Source organism: Acartia tonsa, chromosome 10 (assembly GCF_053477335.1).
Source record: "Acartia tonsa isolate MP-2025a chromosome 10, ASM5347733v1, whole genome shotgun sequence".
NCBI lineage: Eukaryota > Metazoa > Arthropoda > Copepoda > Calanoida > Acartiidae > Acartia > Acartia tonsa.
In genome coordinates, this window is record NC_137269.1 from 48,449,297 (window position 1) to 48,476,366 (window position 27,070).

The window sequence follows — 27,070 nt, forward strand, 5'->3', positions numbered from 1 at the left end:
AGCTGTTTATAATAAGATGTTATACATGATTTTTCATCATGGCTGACAACCGGTTCTAATCTAGCGGATATTATTCGGTTTCGAAGCCAAACTGGAAAAAATTTCAAAAACTTTTACTCATGAACTACAAATAATTTCAAACGAAAGATTTTGAATATTTTCTAAATTATACCTCTTTCTTTATCCATGAATAGTTCGTCCTTCTTACACATTCTTAACTACAAACCAAACTTATAACTCTGTGTAACAAGTTCAAATTTAGGTTGTTAAGAACAATTATTAGACCCGTTCTTAAACATTTGATATATTTAGTATATTAACACCCTATCGACTACACCTCTAGAGACATTTAGGGGCATTTTAGATGGGAAAAGGTGGAAGTCGACACCCTCTACAATTTTAGTTTTAAAAAGAAAAAGTTACCCTCCCTTAAAATAATTATCAAACTTCCCAGCATCAATAAGAAGATGTAAAGGAGAACCATAACGGTTCAGCAGTTATCAAGATCCTCTAGTACACACAAACAGACAGACAAACAGTCATCCTATTACTTTATTATAAGGATTATTTGTCCTTCTTACACATACTTAACTACAAACCAAACTTGTAACTATGTGTAACCAAGTTCAAATTTAGGTTGTTAAGAACAATTATTAGATCCGTTCTTAAACATTTAATATATTTTGTGTAGATTAACACCTTATCGACTACGCCTCTAGAGGTATTTAGGAACATTTGAGATGGGAAAAGGGGAAGTCGACACCCCCTACAATTTTAGTTTGAAAAAGAAAAAGTTACCCTCCCTTAAAATAATTATCAAACTTCCCAGCACCAATAAGAAGCTATCAAAATCCTTCGGTAAAATCCTTCGGTACACACAAACAGACAGACAAACAGACATCCTGTAACTTTATTATAAGGATTATTTGTCCATCTTATACATACTTAACTACAAACCAAACTTGTAACTATGTGTAACAAGTTCAAATTTAGGTTGTTAAGAACAAGTTATAGCCCCGCTCAAAATAATTTAATATCTTTGGTGTAGGTTAGTATATTAATACAGTAGCATTACGCCCCTAGAGGCCTCAATGGGAATTTGAGGTAGGAGGGGGACGGGGGATTGAACACTCTCGCAATTTTAGTTTATTTTTTTTTTTTTTTTTGGGTGGGGTCATTTTTTAAATAAGCGATTTCTCTTGTGAGGGGGACGGTACACTCCCTGATATAATTTTGAAAATTTCCAGAAGCTTCGCTGTAAAGAAGAACCATATCGGTTCAACAGTTAGAGAGATACTTCGGTACACACAGATAGATAGACACAGATTCTGTTACTTTTATATAAGGATTAATATGGTTTTTATTGCGTTTATGTTAGATCTTGAAATAAGAGTCTTGCTAATAAAGTTTAATGATACACATTGAGCCAATAAATATTTTATTATTTGCAGGGTAAGATAGTTAATTTGTGTATATAAATTTCAATCAATAAAATGCAATAAATTGATGTCCATCCACATTGAAGATAAAAAAAATTACCCCTTAATCCCAATGCAATTGTTGAAAAGTTTGGACATTGCTAGTTTTAACCATCCAACCAACATTTAATTAAAGTCCCCAAAGCCAACGAATGAGATAAAGTGTTTGTAAAAGTATGGGTATCAATATAATTTGGTGTACATTAACTGGAATGGATGGTATTTAAAGTAAATATAATTATTGTTACTTTGACTTCAACAAAGCATTTGAGAAATAAGATTACACTGTATTTAAAAATTTTTGAATACTGAATGAAAAAATGATTGTTATCAATTAATAATAATTAGGTTTGTTTTTTAAAGATAAAATTTGGAAAAAAAGGGTTTTTTTGCAGTTGCTTAATTATTTAGAGAACATTTTAGCTACATAATTGCCATCAAATCTAAAATTTCCAAACTACCAGATCAGAAAAGGGTTGTCGCTCGTTACCTCACTGCATAGATATATATAAGCGCTAGATTTTTTTTGCGGAAATTAGAGTCATTATGTTGACATATAAAAGCTTAACTTTAGGTCAAGTTTTGGTTATTTGATTATACTTAAGTCTTGATTAAAGTATAAATCAACTTCTACAATGAAATATATTAAATAAAATACGTACAACATTCAATTTGCAAAGCTTACAATTTTATGCTTTTGAAATCACATTATGTAAGTACATTTGCAGAATTTCAGCGATTATAAAAACAAGGAACACTAAACCAACTCTCGTCCTAAAAATGGTAAAAATGATGCTGGTTTTAGTTATACAGTTGAAATATTAATAGTATACGACGCCATATTCCCTACTAATATAATATGACGTCAATCGGGATAGTTCGGCCAATCGTTGTAACATTCTTCTAGTTTTTTGAAGACACTATTAGCTGCTTCTCGTGCAAATTATAAGCCACGTGACCTTATTTAAACCATAGTAAAAGAAAAGAAAAATTAACAAACAACAATATTCATTAAAATGAGTTACGTCATATAATTAAATTCTAATTAAAAAACTATTTTGAAATTCAATCAACAAGATAGACTTGGGTTAAAGAATTTAAACTTTGGAACAAATGGAAAACTACAAAAAAATTTCTTTGGGAAGGGAAATAGGATTATTTATCCCATAAACTTAGGGATCTAAAAGGATAAGACAATGGCCGATAAATAATTGTACATCCCCAATTATAATACACAAAATTTATTACAATTAGTTGTTAAAACGTTAGGACGCTCAACTTAATAAACCAACCAATCAAAATTCAATAAAAGTTGTTCACCAAACGAATAAGAAAACGTTATTATAAAACTTAAGCGATTGGTATAATAAACAGCTCAAAGTCAAATCTCCCCCCCCCCCCCCTCTACAAAAATAACTACTTATACACGCGAATATTTTATCGGGAAGGTTAATGGTTTATATCTCCGTTTGATAATAAAGATGTTAAAAAATTTGTTTGTTAGTAGAAATGCTTTGGGTTATTAAAAGATGTGATTCATTAAAAAGATGATTTGTTAGTTTTTTTTAATGTTTACAACAATGGAAAAACTCCCACAACTTTGAATTTTTTTTCCAGTCTTTAATTAAATACACTACAGGGATCTAAAGGGATAAGGCAATGGCCGATAAATTGATCATCCATTCATGTTGATGCACAAAATTACTCCTTTTTACAAGGTTACTATTATTGGTTGAAACATTTGGACACTTAACTTAATGAACCAAACAATCAAATTTCACTAAAGTCACCAAAGTTTTTAAGCCAACTAATAAGAAAAGTTATTATAAAACTTTGGGGACTAGTGTAATAAACAGCCCAATGTCCCCTCCCTCCCTGAATACACTTCAGCAAAGGTGAAAAAAACATCCAATTTAAGGAGAACATTTTTTTTAACCCTTCAATTGCCAATAAATCATCAAATACCCTCTCGCCATTTTTAAAATTTTTGAGCAGAAAATAGTCTTCATGATGTATCTTAAAGTTATGTTAGGTTAAGTAAAAGGCCTAGGAAGGTTTTAACCCACAGAGTTCAGGCTCCACTTCAGAGAAGAAAATTGAAAAAAAGAAGGAAGGGGGAAGGGGTGCTTAACTGGCAATTTCAAAGAATATCTCTTAAAATCTTTATATAAGTGTAAAGTCTGGAATAACATTGGAATTGGGAATAAATTTGTTGAAATTCTAGACAAGTTAAGAATGTTCCTCTATTCTGTAATTAGACATATATGTCTGTTTGTCATTCTGGCATTGAAATTGTTTTTTTTTTCTTACATACTTTTTGTACTCCTGGATAATTAGTTATATAAAATAATGTCATTGCTTCGCAACTTAAACACAATGTTCATAAAAGATGTATATCGCATCGTATTATAGACAGCATTCCGTGTATATTAAAATGAAAAATTATAAAATTTAAACCAGTTTTGATAGCCCCGAGGAGCTGAAAGCCTGGGATAAGAAAACTAGTATTAATTTTATGATTTTTCTTTTAATATTCGTGTAAAATTGCCTGTATTATGACTGATAACCAGTTGTAATCCAGCGGATATTAATCGGCTTCAAAGCCATACTTGAAATAAAATTACCTTTTATTTCAGGACCCGAATCCCAGTATCGAACACGGTGACTGCTCTAGAAGTATGGCTGTTGGCCTGTATGCTGCTCGTCTTTCTGTCCCTCCTGGAGTATGCCATCATACTCAGACATATAGTGCTGTATAAAAGGTAATATAGACCAGGGATCTAAAGGAATAAGACAATGGTCGATAAATTGATGTACATCCCCATTGATGTTACACGAAATTGCCCATTTTGTAGATTACAATTAGTGGTTGAAATGTTTGGACACTCAACTCAACGTTATTTTAAAACTTTGGGGACTAGTGTAATAAACAGCCCAATGACCACTCCTCCCTGGCGAAGGGATTGGGTAGAGTTGGTGGGTTATTTTAGCCAGCTTCGGGAATGCCATCATACTTATACTGACATATACTCCTATAGGAAAGGTAACCTAGATCTAATTAATATTTTATTACTTGTATGTTCCACCAACAAAAATAAACTTAATTTTATTTTTGTTATTTTTAAGACAAAATTTCTACCCCCCCCCCCCCCCCCCATTCAAGTGTCCTTATAGGCCTCTAGGAGCATACGTGCATACTTAATTCTATAACAAGCTATAAAACATGCCTATAAACAATCTAATCCAATTTAATTCTTATTTGGGACATTGTTCCCTAGTAAATTTTTTCTTATTAGCATAATGCTTTTAACAATAAAGCATACTTCATATACAAATTATAAAATTAACTAGCGGCTTCGCCCCTAGCCTCTAGAGGCTTTGCCCCACGAGATGATAAAAAAAGTTAAGGTGAAATTCGTAAAAAATAACATAAGAATATCTAAAATAAGGATATCTCCTACAAAAAAATAAAAAAATAAAAAAATGGGTGTGGATTTTTTTGTCAAATTTAATAAAAGTCCCCAAAGTTATTGAGCCAACCAATAAGAAAGCTTAATTATAAAACTTTGGGGACTAGTGTAATAAACAGCCCAATGTCCCCTACCTCCCTGGATAAAGGCAGAGGAAGGGACATTGCAATGAAAGAAAAACTAACCCTGTACCGTTTCGACAAATTAAGAATGGTTATTATGCTAACATATAAAGTATTATGGGATTTAATTTTCATGGAAGCTTTATAAATGTCCTAATTAAGGAGGTTTTAGGCTATTTTCTTTACATTCTTTTACTCTCTCTTTTACTCATTCTTTTAATAGGTAGAAAAAATCTAATCAGAATAGTTTTTTTAGACTCCAACTTTCGTTCAGTTCCTGATTTATAAGTTGTAAAGAAATAAAATTATTTATGTTGAAATACACAGATAATACATACAGTACAATAAGTTTTCAACTTATAAACACACACACACATATACACACTAACACACACACACACACAGTCTGGAATTTAAAAGGCCTTTCTGTGAGTTTAATTAATAAAAAGTAGTAGGGTTTTTTTTTGTCTGAAGCTCAAGATGTCTGAAATTGCTGGTCCGAATAGAAAAGCTTTATAAATGTCTTACCTAACCTATCAGACCCTCCACAAGATTATATTACTCTAGTATACGAAGTGTGACAAGAAAGCCGCAAATAAAAAAAAATATTTGAAATCACTTAGAAGTCCTTCAATAAAAAAACAAGCCCCTTCTTAAGAATAGTACTTTATCGCCCTACCAAACTACCACAATTCAAACCAATTAACCTATCCTAAATACCTGCAAGCAACCTATAACACCAACCCCATAATAATTACAAGGAAATAATATTCGCAGCTTTTATTACATTTACTGAGGAATCTTAAGGAATAAGACAATTGATGATAAATAAAGAGTTTGGAACCACCAATCAACAGTCAATGAAAGGGAAGTGCTACAAAAGATCTAATTTACAGAAGACCTAAATTGCAAAAGATCTATAAAAGACCTAATCCCACACAAAGGTCTAATGTTACAAAAGACCTAACATTATAAATGTCCTAAAATACAAAAGTTTTCGAGCCAACAAATAAGATAACATATGCCCCCCCCCTCCCCTCCCTATTTTTACATTAAATACAAATTAATACATCAAAATAAATTAAAATGATTTAAAATTGCTGGATTGTCCTTTGAAATTCCATTGTTTCATATGTATTTATAAACTTTAAATTAAATTAATTTGGAACGGGAAAAACTATTTATTTGAAACTCTTACGCCGCCGCCGGTAAATAAATACAGTTTTTAAATTTGCTATTATTTGTATTTAAATGTATCAAACAATAAAGCATTTTTCTGTATCTTTGAATCTCTAAAATGGCTATCTAAAAGCTTTTTGATTTTCAAAAAAGCTATATATTATTCGGCAGAAGATTTAACCTATGGGTCGTCCAAATAATTACAATTTTTTTTGGGGGGGGAGAGGCAATGAATCCCCCATTACTCCCTCCCTTTTATCTCTTTTCTTGTAACTTTAGGGAGAGGGAAGGGGGTAAACGCTCCCCCCCCCCAGAATAGGGTTAAAGATATTTTGCAGTATGGCTTACCGTAACAGTAAGTATTACAGACAATTTTCCATGAACAATAAAATGAAAATAAACATAAAATTCAATCTTCAATTAAAATAACAAAATATTTCTTTTTAGAAAGAGAGAAAAATATGGAGAGAAATCATATTCAAATGGGAGTAGCGCAGCTAGCTATACAACAATTAGCTATCATCCACACAGTAAGAAGGTAAGTACGTCGTCCAGTAATGAAATTATCGCAGCAAGCTATACCACAATTAGCTATCATCCACACAGTAAGAAGGTAAGTACGTCCTCCAGAAATCTTATTTTCTAATGGGAGTAGCGCAGCTAGCTATACTACAATTAGCTATCATCCACACAGTAAGAAGGTATGTACGTCCTACAGTTATGGGAGTAGCGCAGCTAGCAATACTATATGTAGCTATCATCCTCACAGTAAGAAGGTATGTACGTCCTCCAGTTATGGGAGTAGCGCAGCTAGCTATACTACATGTAGCTATCATCCACACAGTAAGAAGGTAAGTACGTCCTCCAGTTATGGGAGTAGCGCAGCTAGCTATACTACAATTAGCTATCATTCACACAGTAAGAAGGTATGTACGTCCTCCAGGGTTATTATTTTCTAATGGGAGTAGCGCAGCTAGCTATACCACAATTAGCTATCATCCACATAGTAAGAAGGTAAGTACGTCCTCCAGTAATGGGAGTAGCGCAGCTAGCTATACCACAATTAGCTATCATCCACACAGTAAAAAGGTATGTACGTCCTCCAGGAATCTTATTTTCTAAAGGGAGTAGCGCAGCTAGCTATACCACAATTAGCTATCATCCACACAGTAAGAAGGTAAGTACGTCCTACAGAGATATTATTTTCTAATGGGAGTAGCGCAGCTAGCTATACCACAATTAGCTATCATCCACACAGTAAGAAGGTAAGTACGTCCTACAGAGATATTATTTTCTAATGGGAGTAGCGCAGCTAGCTGTACTACAATTAGCTATCATCCACACAGTAAGAAGGTAAGTACGTCCTAGGGGGATCTTATTTTCTAATGGGAGTAGCGCAGCTAGCTGTACTACAATTAGCTATCATCCACACAGTAAGAAGGTAAGTACGTCCTAGGGGGATCTTATTTTCTAATGGGAGTAGCGCAGCTAGCTATACCACAATTAGCTATCATCCACACAGTAAGAAGGTATGTACGTCCTTCAGGAATCTTATTTTCTAATGGGAGTAGCGCAGCTAGCTATACAATAATTAGCTATCATCCACACAGTAAGAAGGTATGTACGTCCTTCAGGAATCTTATTTTCAAATGGGAGTAGCGCAGCTAGCTATACCACAATTAGCTATCATCCACACAGTAAGAAGTTATGTACGTCCTCCAGGAATCTTATTTTCAAATGGGAGTAGCGCAGCTAGCTATACCACAATTAGCTATCATGCTCACAGTAAGAAGGTAAGTACGTCCTACAGGGTTATTATTTTCTAATGGGAGTAGCGCAGCTAGCTATACTACATGTAGCTATCATCCACACAGTAAGAAGGTATGTACGTCGTTCAGGGATTTTAAGAGATTGGATAATGAGAAATAAATTGATGTTCCCCTTAAATTATAATACTCATAGTTATATCTTCTGGAAATTAAAATGGAAAAGTTTGGACACAGTTTGTACTAGGATTTTATATAAAGCATTAAAGACAACAAATGATAAATGTTTTTTTTTATAAAACTTAGAGGGCATTTATTGTCCAATATTTCTCACATGATTGTACTGTAATCAAAAATATATTGCATAAATTATTTTATTTTTTTTCTTATAAATATTCATAATATCACCAAATTAATATATGGGAATTGAACAACTCTGGATTCAAGGATGTTAGGAAATGAACAAATTTCTACAATCTTATATTTCTTAGAACAGTAGTGAGACACCCCCAAGACGTTTGCAAAATTCTAATAAAGCGGGAATAATTAGGATCTAAAAAAGTAAAAAAATTATTAAGGACTGATGTAAGGCTTTCCTTAAGAACACATTTTTGATTCCTGCTCTTAATAAAAAAAGTCGTACCTTTTCCATTACACAGATTAAAACTTCGCCAACATCCTCCAACCCCCCCCCCCCCTCCAATCAACAAATACCTCCATTTAAGATCTTGAAGTTTGGTTTCAAAGTCAGTAATTTCAAGGACTTAAGTTTCTTGACTTCCTACTTGTATATCTCCCTTGCACCTGAAAATGAATTGAGCTGGATCTTTAAATCATTTTATTAGTGAGCCAGATCGGAGTGAGCCGAATTTCAGCCAATCACAGCGCGGCATTTCATAAAATGCTGTGCTCTTATTAGTGGAAAGTTGGCGCACCCCGATTTCGCGCACCATTGAAATGATTTAAAGATCCAGCTCTGAATTGAAGCATAATAAATTAGTTATTAAGTATTAAAGTTTCATCCGTGCAAATTAATTGCTTATAAACTTTCTTACGGATCTATAGGGGTAAAACAATGGCCGATAAATTGATGTACTGTACATCCCCTATGCTAATACACAAAACAACCGCTTTAGTAAATTACAATTAGTGGTTGAAACGTTTGGACACTCAACTTAATAAACCAACTATTCAAAATTTATTAAAAGTCCCGAAATTCAACGAATAAGAAACCGTTTAATTAGGGTCGGTCTGTCCGTCCGTACGTCCGTCTGTAACAGATAGCTTTCTGCGTTAATTTAGGCATGTTAGAATTGTCCTATCGATTTCAAACTTTGCATGGTGATTCCTGTCATAGTTAGGTACGATTTAGAAAGCGTAGCAACTCTAAAATCGTTACTAGAATGTCCGTACATCTATTTTAAACATGTTGATTTTTCTACTTGTTTAACAACAAATTGTTATGTGATCTAATTATCCTATTGATCGGATCTTTGGTATACTGATTCCTGGGACAACAAAGTACAATATTATAAGCAAAGCATCTCTATAATCAAGTCATAAAAATGTAAGTATGTCCATAAACATTATCCTGTATCTAGCAGTTTTTCAACAAATTTACTTATAATTTTGCTTCGACTCTTATACATTTATATATTTATATTCTGATTATTCAGTTCTGACACTATACAATGTCCGTTTGTCCTACCGTTTCAGTGCTTCGCTTTTATGGATGTTGTCATTCTTGTTTATTTAAGTTGAATTTTGGCGAAATCACAAAGACTAGGGCACAGCCACTATCGTTCTTAAAAGGGTCCTACGACAAACGCAGGAGTCTCAAACGTCGGAGTGGACAAACGTCGGAGTGGACACTTAACCTAACCTAACCTATTTTAGACCATCTTATATGTTTTTAAAATGCCTAACCCTGCTGGTGGCTTATTTTTATATTCATATCTTAACCTAACCTAACCTGTTTAGGAATACTTAATTAAATTGATATTTTAAAACTCCTGCGTTTGTCCACTCAGACTTTTGGGACTCATGCGTATGTAACTAGAACTTGTGGATTCGCTTTTAGCATCTAGAAGCTCTGCATTTGAAGGAGTAAGGAAAGTAGCCTAAAACCAGAAGTTGTTGAGATCCTGAGCAACAGACAAAACAACCTTTCTACTTTATATAATAGTATGAATCTTCTGTAGATACAAATATTTCTTAGGCTTTTCATGAAATTAATTTTGCCAAAAAAACTTTATCACTTGATAAAACTTACATTAATTATCTTAAAAGCAAAAACTTCATTAAGGACAGGAACATTTATTCAACGATTTTAATAGTTTTAAATAGTTGAAAATTGAATAAAATATGACATTAAATTATTTTGTGCACTTGTTTTTTCCCTCAAAAAATGAAAAAAATCTAATAGAAGTCCTGATGATGTAAAGGAGGTCATTTTTCGTCTGTTGAAAATCTAATCTGTTTCCAATTTTGCGCAGTGTGAAAGTTGTATAATTTATTGCATCGTATTATATGCAGCTTTTATTGGATATTGAAATAAAGATTGAAACCTTTTTTTGAAAATTGTCTATAATACAAAGCTACACGTGATTTTGGTATGGCTGAGAACTGGTTCCAATTCAGCGGATATCAATCGGCTTCGAAGCCATACTGGAAAAAGTATTATTTTAGTTATTTAGTTAGTAAAAATTATTACTTTTTATTAGAAGAAAATGGTTTTTCTAAATGAAATACCCAACCCTAAGAGTATTTGCATTTTATTTCCATAATTAATAACATGTTACAGTTAGAGTAAATAAACTTCCGTTCTTTTCACGGCTACACTGAAAAAAACTGCCCATCTCAAAAAACGCCTATCTTAAAAAAAGGCACAGTATTTGTCAAAAAAAAATCATATCAACCAATTACGTTTACTTGAGAGAGAGGGGAAAGTGAACTTTTTATTACACTGGTCCCCTCAACAACTTTGGGGACTTTAATTAATTTTTGATTTGTTGGTTTTTTTTTAAATTGAGTGTTCAAACGTTTCAACTACTAATATTAATCTAAAGAAGGGATAATTTTCTGTATAATCTTTGGGGATGTAGATTAATTTATTGGCTATTGACCTATCTCTTTGGATCTATGTACATTTACTAGCGGCATTAGTACCTAAATCTTCTAGGTCAGGCGTGTGATAACAATAATAACAACTATATCCCCACCCCAAGGACCCAGTGGGGACTCTAAATATAGCATTATAAATATTAACACGGACAAGTTGCTCCAAAAGGACAGAAAGCAATTTGCTAGCAGACAAAACAAAGGTCTTTAGAAACAGGAGCCAGGTAGTTGATACATCAATTCTATTGGTTGTTACATTATTATCCTTACTAGCGATTGCGCCCCTTGCATCTAGCGGTTCTGTATTTGAATTTTAAAGAAAGGCAGAAAAATATCCTTAAACAATCCTACGACTTAAATCTAAAACTTAAATAGCCTAAAACCACCAGGACCTGTGTGAAACTTTCCTTAAATGCTGAACTCAATTATTTCAGTATATATCAAAATTTTAAGCTTCAAAACTTGCTACTTTATATAATAGGATTTTATAAGAAAAATAACTATTCTTTCTGATCTCTGACTCTGTCCTTGGTTGACTTTTCCTTTATCAATTAATCAGACTCTCTCTCTCTCATTCATGATTATGATGTTACTTTACTCTCCCAGGGATCTAAAGGGATAAGACAATGGCCGATAAATTGATGTATATCTCTAATGATTATAAACAAAATTACCCCTTCTGATTACAATTAATCAGACTCTCTCTCTCATTCATGATTATGATGTTACTTTACTCTCCCAGGGATCTAAAGGGATAAGACAATGGCCGATAAATTGATGTATATCTCTAATGATTATAAACAAAATTACCCCTTCTGATTACAATTAATCAGATTCTCTCTCTCATTCATGATTATGATGTTACTTTACTCTCCCAGGGATCTAAAGGGATAAGACAATGGCCGATAAATTGATGTACATCTCTAATGATTATAAACAAAATTACCCCTTCTGATTACAATTAATCAGACTCTCTCTCTCATTCATGATTATGATGTTACTTTACTCTCCCAGGGATCTAAAGGGATAAGACAATGGCCGATAAATTGATGTACATCTCTAATGATTATAAACAAAATTACCCCTTTTGATTACAATTAATCAGACTCTCTCTCTCATTCATGATTATGATGTTACTTTACTCTCCCCGGGATCTAAAGGGATAAGACAATGGCCGATAATTGATGTATATCCTCAATAATGATACACACTTCTGTAGATTAAGATTAGCTGTTATAACGTATGAACACTCAACTTGATAAACCAACCAATCAAAATTAACTAAAAGTCTCTAAAGTTGTTGAGCCAACTTTTTTAGGTATACAAAATTTGGGACTAGTGTAATAAAAACAGCCCAATGTCCCCTCCTTGTGTTACTTTACTTTCCACACTAAGCCATAGTTTGAAATAAGTTAAAAGTTTGTTTATTTATACTTAAATATAGGATTTGTTCAATTAATACGAACGACTAAAATGTTATGTCATGTGCTTCATATTCGTTAGGCCATGCATTTGAAGGAATGGATAAAATAAACATAGTGGATATTTTGAAGGAAGAAATGTTTTTTTTTATCAATTAAGTTTGCTAACATGGAACTCATTTATTGGTCAATTCACTCATCCAATTAGAGGGAAAGGAATTAGGTGAACGGTATGGTTACAGGATATCGTCACATTTTATTAAAAGCGAAGCTTTTCTATAATTAGGGTCGGTCCGTACGTCCGTCTGAGACAGATAGCTTTTATTCGTTAATTTAGGCATGTTAAAATTGTCCTATCAATTTCAAATTTTGCATGGTGATTCCTTTAGTAGTTAGGTACGATTTAGAAAGCATAGCAACTCTATAATCATCACCAAAATGTCCGTACGTCCATTTTAAACATGTTGATTTTTTTACTTTTTTAATAACACATTTTTATGTGATGTAATCATCCGATTGATCTGATTTTTGGTATATTGATTCCTGAGACAACAAAGTATAATGTAATAAGCGAAGAAACTCTATAATCAAGTCCTAAAAATGTAAGTATGTCCATATACATTATCCTGTATCATGCAGTTTTTCAACAAATTTACTTACAATTTTGCTTTGACTCTTATACATTTATATTAATATGATTATTCAGTTCAGACACTATTCAAGTGTTAATGTCCGTTTCAGTGTTTCGCTTTTATGGATGTTGTCATCCTTGTTCTTTTGCAAATTGAATTATAGTTTTTAATTGATCAATTTTCTGGATAAAACCTTATCTTTGAAGAATATATTCCTGAGTGCAAGAAAGAAAGAAAATAAATTATCTAGCCACTTTATTTTAAGTTTATTGAAATAGGTGTGAATGTAGAGAATTCATTTATATAAAAACAAGGATGACAACATCCATTACAGTGAAGCGTTAAATTTAAAAGTAGGACAAACGAACATAAATATTTTTTGAGTGTCGAAACTTAATAACTAATCTTTAAATATAAAATTGTAAAGGTATAATTTTTGCAAGGATTTTTAAGGACATTCTTACAATTTTAGGTCTTGATTATATAGAGATGATTTGTTTAAAATAGTGTAACTTATTGTCCTAGGAATCATTGTTGCAAAAATCAAATAAATAGGATAATCATATGAAATATTGTTGTTTATAAAGTTAAAAATCAGCATGTTTTCAATGGATGTACTTACTTTCTTATAAGATTATAGAGTTGTTGTTGATGCATCTAACTAGAAAAGGAATCAATATATTATTTTTGACAATGATATCATATGACAGTCATCATGTTTAAAATGAATATACTGACTTTGTGGTGCAATGTTACATAAATCATTATGTTAAGTTTGAAAAAGAGAGGACAACCCATAACCGACGGACGAAAAACCTAACAAAGTGTAGACGAGCTTCGCTTTTAAAAATCATTTATTTTCAGAATGGATGTAGAATATATGTAAGTGGATATTATGACAGGGAAAAATTGTCGTCAATTTATGCTGCAGTTTTCCCTCGTATTTATTGGACGTGCCGATTATCCAGTAGGAGGGGAGGGGATTGAGGAGATCGTTATTTTAGCCTGCTACATAGTTCACTTAAATAAAGAACATGAAAATCTGGTGTAGGATCCAAGGAATAATAAATCCATTATTTTTAGAATTCTCCAGTGAAGCTGTATCCAGCCCCTGAAGCTGAACATTGTCTCATGCACGAACCTCTGACTGATTGTCTGGTGAGTCTTAATAAGTTTTCTATCATGTTAGCAGCTATGCCCCTAGAGGCATCTGAAGCTGAACATTGTCTAATGCATGAACCTCTTACTGATTGTCTGGTGAGTCTTAATAAGTTTCTATAATGTTAGCAGCTACGCCCCTAGAGGCACCTAAAGCTGAACATTGTCTCATGCATGAACCTCTTACTGATTGTGTGGTGAGTCTTAATAAGTTTTCTATCATGTTAGCAGATATGCCCCTAGAGGCATCTGAAGCTGAACATTGTCTCATGCATGAACCTCTTACTGATTGTCTGGTGAGTCTTAATAAGTTTCTATCATGTTAGCAGCTATGCCCCTAGAGGCATCTGAAGCAGAGCATTGTCTCATGCACGAACCTCTTACTGATTGTCTGGTGAGTCTTAATAAGTTTTCTATCATATTAGCAGCTACGCCCCTAAAGGCACTTGAAGCAGAACATTGTCTCATGCACGAACCTCTTACTGATTGTCTGGTGAGTCTTAATAGTTACTTATCGCATCGTATAATAGACAGCTTTCCGCGGATATAAGAATGAAAAATTATAAGAGCTAACAAAACTGGTTTTAATTCTCTGATTTTCATTTCTATATTTGTGGAAAATGTTTGTAATACAATGCTATACATGATTTTTCAGTATGGCTGGGAACCGGTTCTAATCTAGCGGATATTAATCGAATTTCCCAGAATATTACAGTTTTTTGCGGATATTAGAATGAAAAATTTTCAGAATAAAAAAGACTGGGCATTCAGCCTCTCGGGGCAAACAAAACTGCTATAAATGAATTTTCAGTATGGCTGAGAACCGGTTCAAATCTAGCGGATATTAATTGGATTCCTTAGAATATTACCTCGTTGGACGTTTCCTAAACGAAACCTTGTATAAAAACTATCTTTTCTAACAATGATAACATGCAACTGTACATAAACGTTTATCTTGAGAGAGAGAGATAGGTCTTTCGAAAAGCAACGTTTAGCCACCAACGTTTCATCTAGTCAAAGAGTTCCTTTTAAATGTTGTATGAGTTTCTAAAAACATGACAATGGCACTTTAATAAATATATTTATCCGATGTTAATTATATTGCAACGCCAATAATTTATCGTCGATATATCGTTATAAAAGTGTGAAGCAAAAAATCTCAAAAAAGTATGATCTTTGAGGATCTCATTTACCGCAAAGCTTTCGGAAAGGTTTTTTAAAAGATACCTCCACCCTCTCTTCAAGAAAAATTAACCCCTGAAGTTTTTATTTTATTTTTTCATTTAAATCTTAAATATAATGTTATGGATAGACATTCACCACCCCCCCCCCCCCTCCCACCCATCTAACTAAAGTATAACTAGAGTCTGCTAGGGACGAGGCCGCTAATCAATGAAACTTTAATTTATATTGCATATCCTTGGTCAATGAGAAAATCCAATCAAAAAAAAAGGAAATAATACTGTACAGAAATAATTCTTATTGGTATAATTCCATATTTGTTTCGATTAGGTCATTATCAAACCCCCTTCTATAACAGTAACAGGATGTGTTTGTCTGTCTGTGTGTTTGTCTGTACAGAAGGATCTTGCTAACTGCTGAACCGATATGGTAGCTTATCATAGGTCCTGGGAAGTTTACAAGACTATTTTGGGAAAGGGTATCACCACTAGAGGCCTCTAGCTGCTAATTTATATAAAAAACGAAGGGGGGGGGGGGGAGGAGGTAATTCCTTGACAAAAATTTTATGCTATTATCATATCAACATAAGTATTTAGTCGATAATGTGGCAGCCTACTTTTATTTTCATTTAATTCCAAATATTAGATATTAATAATGTCATTAAAACTACCATGTCGTGAATATGTCAATCATGACTACTTTTCTTATAATACAAAATATAATACCATATCATTAAAATTAAGGATATGACTAAAATTTTACGGAGGCTTTTTTTAGGTCCACTGATGAATTCTTAGGAAAGCACCTTCTTATTATTTGATATGTCATATTTGTGTGGTAAAAACAATACGCTATTGTCAGTATGCAGGGATCTAAAGAGATAAGACAATGGCCGATAAATTGATGTACATTCCCAATGATGATATACAAAATAACCCCTGCATTAGATTGCAATAAGTAGGTGAAACGTTTTGACACTTCAACTTAATGAATTAAAATTTAATGTCCCCAAAGTTGTAAGTCAACGAATACGAAAAATTAATAGAAAACTTTGGGGACTGGTGTAATACACAGCCCAATGTCCCCTCCCTCCCCTGAAGAGAGATAGTGTGATTAGTGATATGAGAAAGATTCAGATATAATACAGTGATAGGGCAATGAAGAAATAAAACATAGTATAGTAGTACTTTTTGGCTTTGAAATGAAAAAGAAATTTAAAAACTCTTATTTTTGTAAATGGAACATATTTGTCTGACTAATCGCTAAACCTAAAAATTGAAGTCTCAGGAATGTTTTTTTTAATCGAAGCATCTCTATAGTTAGGTTAGGTAACAAATTAAAAAAATTATGAAAGTAGCTAAAAACCTGTCTAAAAGTAGTACGACCGTTATGGATGTTTTAAACTTAATTATGCTCCATATTGATGAGAATGTTGACAAAAAGTTTCAGCCTTTTATCTTTTATAGGAGCCAAGAAATATTATAAAAAATATAATAATAATAAAAAATGAATTTGAGCAGGTGGAGAGAAAACGTCCAGAGAGAAAAAGAAAATGGAGAAGAACAAATTCTTTGAAGCTGAGGAAAATTTCACATTCAGATGAGGTATTTACATTTTTATTTCTTTGCACAGGGTTCGTCAAGAAAAGGGCCTCTAGAAAGCGCTTTACATATTATAAATAACGTTATACAATACAAATGATCAATGATAGGCCAATACACAGACTAAATATCTAATGGCAGGCAAGTTTATATCTTTTATGACCAATGGTAGGCCAGTTTGAGAAAATTTTTGGTACTATATAAAACTCCTGCCTTTAGGCCCGAAGGGCTACGGTAACTTGCTACAGATGTTCGTTAAATATCAAAGTTAAATAATAGAGGGGGCACGAGTTATATATAACTCTACCCATGGGTGCCAACTTTCAATTGGGTCTTTGAATATAAATCAATAGTGTCGAAGATATAAATTCAGAAGAAACAAAAAGCAATTTGTTAGCAGACGAAAAAGGTCCCCACCACTTAGGCCAGGTGGTTGTCTGGATTATATATTTATTCTTTAATATACCAAAGATGACAATTTGCAACATTCATAAGAAGAGAAGCACAAAACATTATGGATGGACAAAGTTAGTTATAGGTCAGGCATTCAGTGGTATAAAATAAGAGATAGACTGATGAACCAATATCAATATAGCCATCTAGATTTACATTTTTTCATTGAGTTACAGACTGACGGACAGACGTACGAATATACTAATGGACGGCTGGACAAAGTTAAATACAGAGTAGCTTCGATACTAAAAGTGTAATTAAATAAGTTAATTCTGAATTCGTGCTCCAATAAACTATAACGTTAAAATTGTGTTTCTACCGTTAAATTACAGGAATCATTTAAAGATAAAATTCGTCATTATCTTACATTTTCAAATGACGGTGTAGTTTAAGTCATTTTGACTTTGGGAAAGTGTTTGATATCACATGCATAATGAATTCCTCTTTTCAATATGTTTAGCATATATAAAGACTCGTCACACCAAGGGATCTAAAAGGAATGAGACAATAGCCGGTAAATATATGACCTTCCTCAATAAAGTATTACCACTAATTTAGATTAAAATTAGTGGTTTAAATGTTCGGACACATTCAAAGTCCCCAAAAATGTTGAGCCAACGAATAAGAAAACGTTAAAAGATAGCTTTGAGGACTAGTGTATTAAAAAGCCCATTGTACCTTTTCTCTCTGCGTCACATATTATTTAGGTAACAACAAGAAAAGTTTTCAAATTCGACAATTGCTTTTTAATGCTTAGTAGCAAAAAAAGAGAAAAATTTATTTTTGTGACAAAGCCCAAATTGTGTCTGAAATGATAAATGTGACGCAATAAAAATAAGGGAGATGAGAGGAGAAGTGGGAAAGAAAACCCCCAAAAAGGATATGGATAATCCCTCATTTTTATGACGTCACATGTATAATTTTTGACACAATTTTGACAAAATTTGGGCTTTGTCAAATTTGTTATCAAGATTCTAAAATTTTGAACACACTGTATTTAAATTATTCAATTACCCGGGCAATTTTCAGATCAAAGTTGAAAATTGTTTTCCAATTTATTTGATTTATTCACATATTCCATAAGGATGGGCCAATGAAAGTAAAATTTACCCTGCCCCAGGGGCGTCCAAGCTTTTTTTTTGGGGGGGGTAAAATTTGTTTAAGAGGGGTAATTCGTTTTTTGGGGGGGTAAATTTAAAATAGGGAGGGAGGGGGGTAAAATGAAAAAAAAAATGGGGGGGGGGGGGTAATCCCCACTTTAACCCCCCCCCCCCCTTGGACGTCTATGCCCTGCCCCTTATACTTTTAAACACGAAGAATTATATTATTATGATCTGTCCGTCCGTCCGGAACGGTTAGCTTTTTTCGTTAATTTAGGCACGTTGGAATTGTCCTTTCGATTGATCTGATTTTTGGAATACTGATTTCTAGGACATTAATGGAATTTATTGTCCTTATTTTTTAAATAAAAGGAAAATAAGATGGGGTTTATATTTTTTCTCTGTTTAACTCAGCCGTTAGACCATAACCCTGTGGGGCATATGACTTTGGTGTCCTAACCCTACAGGGCTACCAAGGACTGTAACCTATCCTGACCCAAAGAAAAAAAACAAATGCATATCTAACAATTTCAATTTTTTAAAACAAGGATGACAACATCCATAAAAGCGAAGGTCTGAAATGGTAATACATTTACTCTTGTAGAATTTAAAAACTGTTTAAACAAAACATAAATGTTATATGTTTTGACAAATTTGTACGTAAATGATAAATACAGAATATTGTTAAAGGATATACTTACATTTTTAGGACTTTATTACAGAGATGATTCTCTTATAAATATTGGAATTTGTTGTAATCACTATTCCGAAAAAAAAGATGTATTGAACAATTATATCACATAAAATATTGTTGCCAAAAAAGTTAAAAATCAACATGATTTAAATGAACGTACGAACATTCTGGTAACGACTATAGAGTTGCTACACATTCTAAATCATACCTAACTGTTATAGTAATCACCTTGATAGGACAATTCTAACATGTCTAAACTAATGAAAAGAGCTAACTGTTACCTAACCATTACGGACGAACGGACCCTAATAATAGAAAATCTTCACTTTTAATATACTTTATGATATTACTTCCTGTTTGAAAGCGCAAATTTTCAAAGCGAATAATAATTTTTCATTTTTTGTTGTAATTGGTTAAAAGAGTATTAAAAATGAAAATCTAGATTTGGTTTTGACAATTTTTCAATTCTAATTGATGACACTAGACATAATATATCATGATTGCCCATCTGACCTCAAAAATCCGTCAAACTTTTATTAAAAATCTAACAAACAAATACCTTTATTTGTGTTTCTTATACACGATTTATTCAAAATTTGTCAAGGATATAATTTCCCGAAAGCTAGCTCTATCCTAAAAAAAATTCAACTGTTCATAGCTAACATACATGTTTTGTAATATACTTTATCCTAAGTAATGCGACTATTTATAGCTAACTCATTATACAAATGAAATGAAAAAAATAACTGACCTTTCTCTTACTAAAAACTGTAAAAAAAATTAAGCTTTACAACGTGTCTAAAAAGTCAGCCGTGTGACGTCATAAAAATAAGGGATGCGAGGAGAAATGGGAAAGTAAACCCCTAAAAGAGATAGATAATTATGACGTCACAAGGCTGTTTCTTTAGATACTTTGTAAAGCTTCGTACACAATTTAAACCAATAACATGTCAAGAATGTACCTCCACTGTTATCCCATTGGCTAATTTAGAGAGTATTTATCTAGATTATCTAATTTTTGATGGCATAGCGAGTGACATTTTTACAACTTATACAATTTCATTTTTAGAATTGGTAGAATATAAATGCAATGTAATTTAATTAAGGATGAATAGAGTTTTAATAATGCGTACTTTTGTAATAGCGTCTTTGTCCCTAGCTTTTAGGGGTTTACTTATGTCAGAAGAAAACGCTATTTTACCAGGGAGGGAAAGAACATTGGGCGTGACATTTGCTTAAAAACTTTGGGGACTTTTTATTGAATTTTGATTGGTTGTTTAAATAAGTTGAGTGTCCAAACGTTTAAACCACTAATTGCAATCTTCAGAAAAGGAAATTTTGTTTATCATCATTGGGGATTAACATCAATTATCGGTCATTGTCTTATCCCTTTAGTCCCTGGTCTCTGCCTCTAGCTTTTATGATTTTATTAAGAAATTAATTTTGCAAAGAGTTTATATAAAATTTGGTGTAAATCTTTATCTTAAAATTCTGCTTATTAAGCTTTGACACTCTACCTTAAGTTTTCAGAGCCTTGCTTGTATGGGATGTTGTCATCCTTTTGTCATTTATTCAACTATTTAGGTTTAAATAAACATATTTCTAAAAGCGAAGATTATCTATAATTAGTTTTGGTCCATACTTCCGTACGTCCGGAACGGATGGCTCTTTTCCCCTATTTTAGCACGTTAGAATTAGATTTCAAACTATGCACAATGATTCCTATAACAGTAAAGTACGATTTATAAAGCCTAGGAACGGTATTATTAAAACCATGGAGTCCGTACGCCCTTAAACAGATTCCTATATTTACACAACTTTGCAATAAAGTTCAACAAAGAACAAATTGATGCAAAATTGTGTTAAAATCATCCCTGTGACGTCATAAAATAAGGGATTAATAATCTCTCTTTTAGGGGTTTTCTTTCCCACTTCTCCTCTCATCTTCCTCATTTTTACGACGTCACATGGATCATTTTTGACACAATTTTGCAGCAATTTGGTTTTTGTCTTGTTTGGACTTCTTATTTTAGAGCTTTTATTGATGATGTCATCCTTGTTTCAGGAGAAATTGACAAAATTTAAGAACACCCTGGACCGCGGGGCCTTCGTGCTATTCCCCCTGCTGTTCCTGCTGTTCAATGGCGTGTACTGGACCCTCTACCTAACCGTCATGTTGTATGAGAAGGACGAAGCCCATTAAGCCCCACGTACATTTCTCCGCCAGGGAAATAACAATGGGGGATAAATTAATCTTATATTCTAAAATATGTACAGAGATCTACAGGGATAAGGCAATAAACTAATGTACATCCCCAATGATGATGCACATAATTACCCCCTTCTTTAAATTTCAATTAATTGATAAGCCTTTTTATAAAAAAAATTGGGGACTATTGAAATAAACAGCCCAATGTCCCCTCCCTCCCTGAAAATATTAGAGAAAAAAGATATGTGGATTAAATTATGTGCCATTGTCCTTTCCCTATTCCATGCATTTCATCTAAAATAAATATTAACACTATGCATTAAATTAAAATAGTTACCAAATGTATTACGCTTCATTTTATTTAATTAAATTTTTTTCACATTTTCTTATCCAGTATGGCTTCGAAAAAGATTAATATCCGGTGGATAAGAACAGTTTCTCAGCCATTCTGAAAAGTTATGTATAGCATTGTATTATATCCAGTTTTCTACGAATATCAAAATAAAAAAAAACATAAGATTAATACCAGTTTTGTTTCTCTGGGGTTTGTTCCCCTTAGAGTTAACAAAACTGGATTTAATGTGATAATTGTACATTTTTTATCCGCGAAAAGCTGTCTATGATGCGATGCGATATTTAACTTTTTTTTTATTTTGATTTACTTTAATAACATGTGTGTAAAAGTGCTATTTTATTTTTTGCGCATTTTCTAAAGCCATGCGCCTTTTTTAAAGCAAGAAACATTTTTTATACTTTATTCCTTTTAAATAAGGTACTTTTTTTACTTTATCATTATCATTAAAAATGAGTCATATTACCTTTTTTTGAAAATAATGTATAATAAAACAAGTAACAAAATCATAAATGTACATATTTCATTCCATATTCATACATATATATAAAGTACATAAATATTGTAACCGTGTTTTATTTTCAAGTAAAATTATTAACTATAGTAAAAATTTTACTTTTTTGTTTTATCTGTTCTGCCTTTATAGTAAAACAATATATTAGAGTACAACTTGAAAAAGACTTAATGTAAAAAGGAATTTTAGTTTTAAGTTATAAAAAAATCATAATTAAGCATTCCAAAAGCTAATTTCTACCCTTAAGAGAAAAAAGACAGTTATATGCAAATGCATATACGAGATGGTTAGGGGCTACTTATTTTTACCCTATTTTTATGCATCTCCTCTTCGAACACAGAGCTATAGATGCAAGAGACGCAGCCACTAGTCTTTTTAAAGGAAGCGATGACGTAGTAACCATCACTTAATGATAGAGTTGCTGCGCTACTTTCAATTGGCATAAAATACCAAGCTGACCTCAACAATGTGATTAAATGTAAAAGGGTTCATTTTGTTTGTAAACAACAAAAAAGCTCAGAATAGTTATTCAGTTATTCAGCTTTCCGCGGATATTATTAATAAAATTAAAGTCAGTTTTGTTACCTATAGGGGACAGAGCTGAGGCGAGGACTAATGAACCTTAATTTTGATATTCGTAGAAAATTGTCTGTAATACGATGCTATACATGATTTTTTAGTATGAAAAAGAACCGGTTCTAATCCAGCGGATATTAATCTGTTTCAAAGCCATTCTGGAAAAAAAGTTTATTAAGAAAATAAAATCCCCCCTTTGGGTTAAAGGAAAAAAATATTTTTCTACCTTTATTCAAAATAAATAAAATGTTTAGTGAATTTTATTTTATTTAACCTTTTAATGTTGTAATTAAAATCACTTTACAAGTTGTAAAGTGATTTTGTGATCTGTAATTTTTAGTAGCGAAGCTACTCTATAATTCGAAATGTCCGTCCGTCTGTCCGTCCGTCTGTCCGTCTGTCCGTCTGTCCGTCCGTCCGTCTGTCCGTCTGTCCGTCCGTCTGAGACAAAGTGGGGGAAACGTGATTTTCTCGGCTCCTATTAAAGATAGACAGCTGAAATTTTTAGTGCAGATTCCCATGACATATGCGCTTCTAATCTATACATTGTTTTGTCCATCTGTTTGTTAATTGGGGTGCTAGATCGATTCCTAGATTTTTTTTATTTTTGTAATTTTCTCGACTTCTTTTCAAGACAGACGACTGAAATTTTCAGGGATTAAGTAAATATGCATCCTACATATTTTTACTTAAGTTTCATTAAGATTTGTATATTGATTGGGGTGCTAGATCGATTCCTAGTTTTTCAAGTTTTATGATTATCTCAACTCCTGTTCAAGATAAATGGCTGGAATTTTTAGGGATTAATTAAGTCAACATTCTACACATTTCTATTAGGTTTTTTTAGGACATGATAATTGGTTGGGGTGCTAGATCGATTCCTAGTTTTTAAATTTTTTCATGATTTTTTCGACTCCTATTCAAGATAAACAGCTGTAATTTTTAGGGATTAATTAATTCAACATTATACATATTTTCCCCAAGTTTAATTAAGACTTGCTATTGGTTGGGGTGCAAGATCGATTTCTAGATTTTACATTTTTTCTTCTTAGCTTAATTCTTCAAAAAATATTTTTAAAAGGTTTCGTGATTTATTTCATTTATATCTTTTTAGCATACTCAAAAGATTATTTTTTCCTGATTTTTTGTCTATCAATAAATTTTGAGCTTCGCTACTTATGGATGTTGTCATCCTTGTTTGATTAATATGTTTTGACACTGGAATTATTTAATTCTGTTGATGAATACTTTATTTCAGGGAGAGAGGGGACATTGGACTGTTTATTACACTAGTCCCCAAAGTTTTATAATAACGTTTTCTTATTTGTTGGCTTAGGGCCAAATTTTCTACCACTAATTGTAATCTCAAAAGGGTTAGTTTTGTGTAAAATCATTGGGGATGTACATTGTATTATCTCTATCGATTCCTGACTTTCATTACAGTTCTAAGTAAATATTTTTTTGGTCTTATATACTGTCTAAATGAAATCAAAATAAATAAAAGTCCCCAACGTTGTAAAGCTAACGAATAGAAAACGTTATTATAACACTTAATGGGACTAGTGTAATAAACAGTCTAATGTCCCCTCCCTCCCTGACAATACAATCAAAGTAATTAAATTGTATTTCAACTTTTGTCAGAATAAATATTAGATAACGTTTTTTTCAAAAAAAATATATAAGTATAACCCCGTCAGTATTTTAATAATATCTAATTCTGTAATTGTAATGTAAATTAAATTGTTTTAATTAAGAAATGTAAATTAACGAAAGAAATTTTATAAATAAATTTTACCTCATTTTTGATGTTTTTCGTGTTTTATTAGAAGCAATACTATCCTAATCGATAAACCCGCGACCGTGGCTTAACACGTAGCGCATCCGCTCGTCGTCGGGAAGGTGATAGGTTCAAATCTCGGTTCCACACTGCGTCATAACTAAAGACGTTTAAAGTGGTTCCTACTGCTACTATGTCAGATGGGCGACATAAATAGTTAGAGTGGGGGGAATGCCTTGTCCCAAAACAACTACTAACGGAGGAACCTATTGTTAGCAACCCAAATTGACGACAAATTTTCCCTGTCACAATATCTACTTACTAGCGGATACGCCCCTAGAGACCTCTAGTGACATTTAAATGTTTTTTTTTTATTTTAAACATCTAATTTGAGAAATAATGTGTCTATGTTATCAGCTGTTAAATTCATGTTTCTACGCAAGGCGACTATACGCTAGCGACACTATTTCATTTTTTTTCGATTTTATTGTGATTTCTCTTGGGAGGGTGGTGGTACCCTCCCCCAGAATAGTTATAAACCTTCCTAGGACCTACGAGAAGCTACCCTGTTAAGGAGAACCCGATCGGTTCAGCGGTTAGCGAGATCCTTCGGTACAGACACACAAACACACAGACATCCTGTTACTTTAGTATAAGGATTATACAATATACAATATACATCCAATGAATTATATATTAACGTTTAAAGTTAATCTTTGCTAATAAAGGTACTAAGAAAGAGAGGGAATGTCTGATTGAGCCAATAGGAGAATCGCATCGGAATTTACATTGGATCTCATTGGTTGAAATTATGTACACATTTTCCTACGAAGGCATGTTTTTTTTCATTTCATACATACATAAAAGTCAACTGTTAACAGTATATTTTCTTAGTAGAAAGCTTTGCGGAATCAGAATTAATTGCCCAAAAATTTCGTTTACAATTTGAAAGCTTGAAACAAAGTTGGATTCTTAAAAAAAAAGTTAGGCTGGCAACTCGCTGGTGAGGCAAAATTATTTTTGTGAAAAATCCTCCAAAATCGAATAAAAAAATTTACAAAAATGAAATAAAATCTTAAGAGGGTTATTAACATATGATTTTGTTTAATTTTTGTAGATTTTTAATGTGCTTTTGGATGATTTTTCACAAAAATAATTTTGCCTCACTATCGAATAGCGAGTCTATAATTTTTTAAGAATCCACATCAGCTTGAGTCGAAAGTAAACAATACTTTTGTCTGCTAGGAATGTTCCCTCTTAGATTTGACGAAAAAAGGGTTCAGAATATTCTTCTACTCTTCTATTTCTATTTCTTTGCTGTATAAAAAAAATAGCTGCAGCAAAAAGCAAGTATATTAAAAAAGTATTTAAAATAACCAATAAATAGTTTTTGAGGTATTTTCTTAACCACACTCCATTTTATATAAAAAATAAGAATGACAACATCCATTTCAGCAAAATTAAAGCAAAGCTCAATAGATTATGAAAAAAAGTCAATAGGTACACATTAAAAAAGTGTTTTTTTTTCAATTTGTAAAAACGTAATTTTCTTTAAAGATTTAATTTTCTTCCTTATTGAAAGTGCTTGTATAAGTACTTAGTACATTACTTTTATTTTATCCTGTATAATTCTACTCCAAATCGCCAATGAAATAGAACAAAGATACATAAGGACGTACAGACTATCTCTAAAACGAGAAAAACATTTTTTTAAGTAGATTAGCTTATAGAGGAATTTTTCTTCATAAATATATTTATCAAGTATACACTTATCCAGGGAGGGAGGGGACATTGGGCTGTTTATTACACTAGTCCCCAAAGTTAAATAATAACTTTTCTTATTTGTTCACCTTACAACTTAGGGGACTTTTACTGAATTTGATTGGTTGGTTCATTAAGTTAAGTGTTCAACGTTGCAACCACTAATTATATTCTATAGGAGGATTAATTTTATGTAGTATCATTGGGGATGTATATCAATTTATCGGCCATTGTCTTATCCCTTTGGATCCCTAGTACACTTATCCTGAAGTAGGCCCTGGGGACTAATAAAAAACATGAAAATTAATTTCAAACTTTCATTATTGTAAATAACAATGCGCTTTTCATGAATATTTCTGCACTTAAATGAACAATATTTTCAGTAGGGCTTTGAAACCGATTAATAGCCACTGGATTAGAACCAGTTCTCAGTCTTACTAAAAATTCAAATCACAGTTAATTTCTTCAAATATCAAAATGAAAAATAATAAAATTAATGTCAGTT

The 27,070-nt window shown here is 32.4% G+C and overlaps 3 protein-coding genes across 4 annotated transcripts in view; 1 reads left to right on the forward strand and 2 right to left on the reverse strand.

Annotated features, from left to right (window-relative positions):
- LOC145330218 (glycine receptor subunit alpha-3-like) overlaps nt 1-22,658 on the forward strand; it is a 74,951-nt gene extending 52,293 nt beyond the window's left edge. The window contains exons 11-15 of one of the 2 annotated variants that reach the window (XM_080174828.1): nt 4,115-4,240; nt 6,697-6,787; nt 14,272-14,346; nt 17,049-17,132; nt 21,442-22,658. In XM_080174828.1, the coding sequence (XP_080030954.1) occupies nt 4,115-4,240; nt 6,697-6,787; nt 14,272-14,346; nt 17,049-17,132; nt 21,442-21,579 (514 nt within the window). In that variant the 3' untranslated portion in view covers nt 21,580-22,658. Of the gene's footprint in view, nt 1-4,114; nt 4,241-6,696; nt 6,788-14,271; nt 14,347-17,045; nt 17,133-21,441 lie in introns of both variants that reach the window. The other variant, XM_080174827.1, reaches the window with a different exon arrangement.
- The window catches only part of LOC145330225 (ankyrin repeat domain-containing protein 13C), a 526,153-nt gene that overhangs the window by 434,542 nt on the left and 64,541 nt on the right, over nt 1-27,070 (reverse strand). The window lies entirely within an intron of this gene.
- Nucleotides 1-27,070, reverse strand: part of MED1 (Mediator complex subunit 1) — a 509,044-nt gene that overhangs the window by 417,432 nt on the left and 64,542 nt on the right. The window lies entirely within an intron of this gene.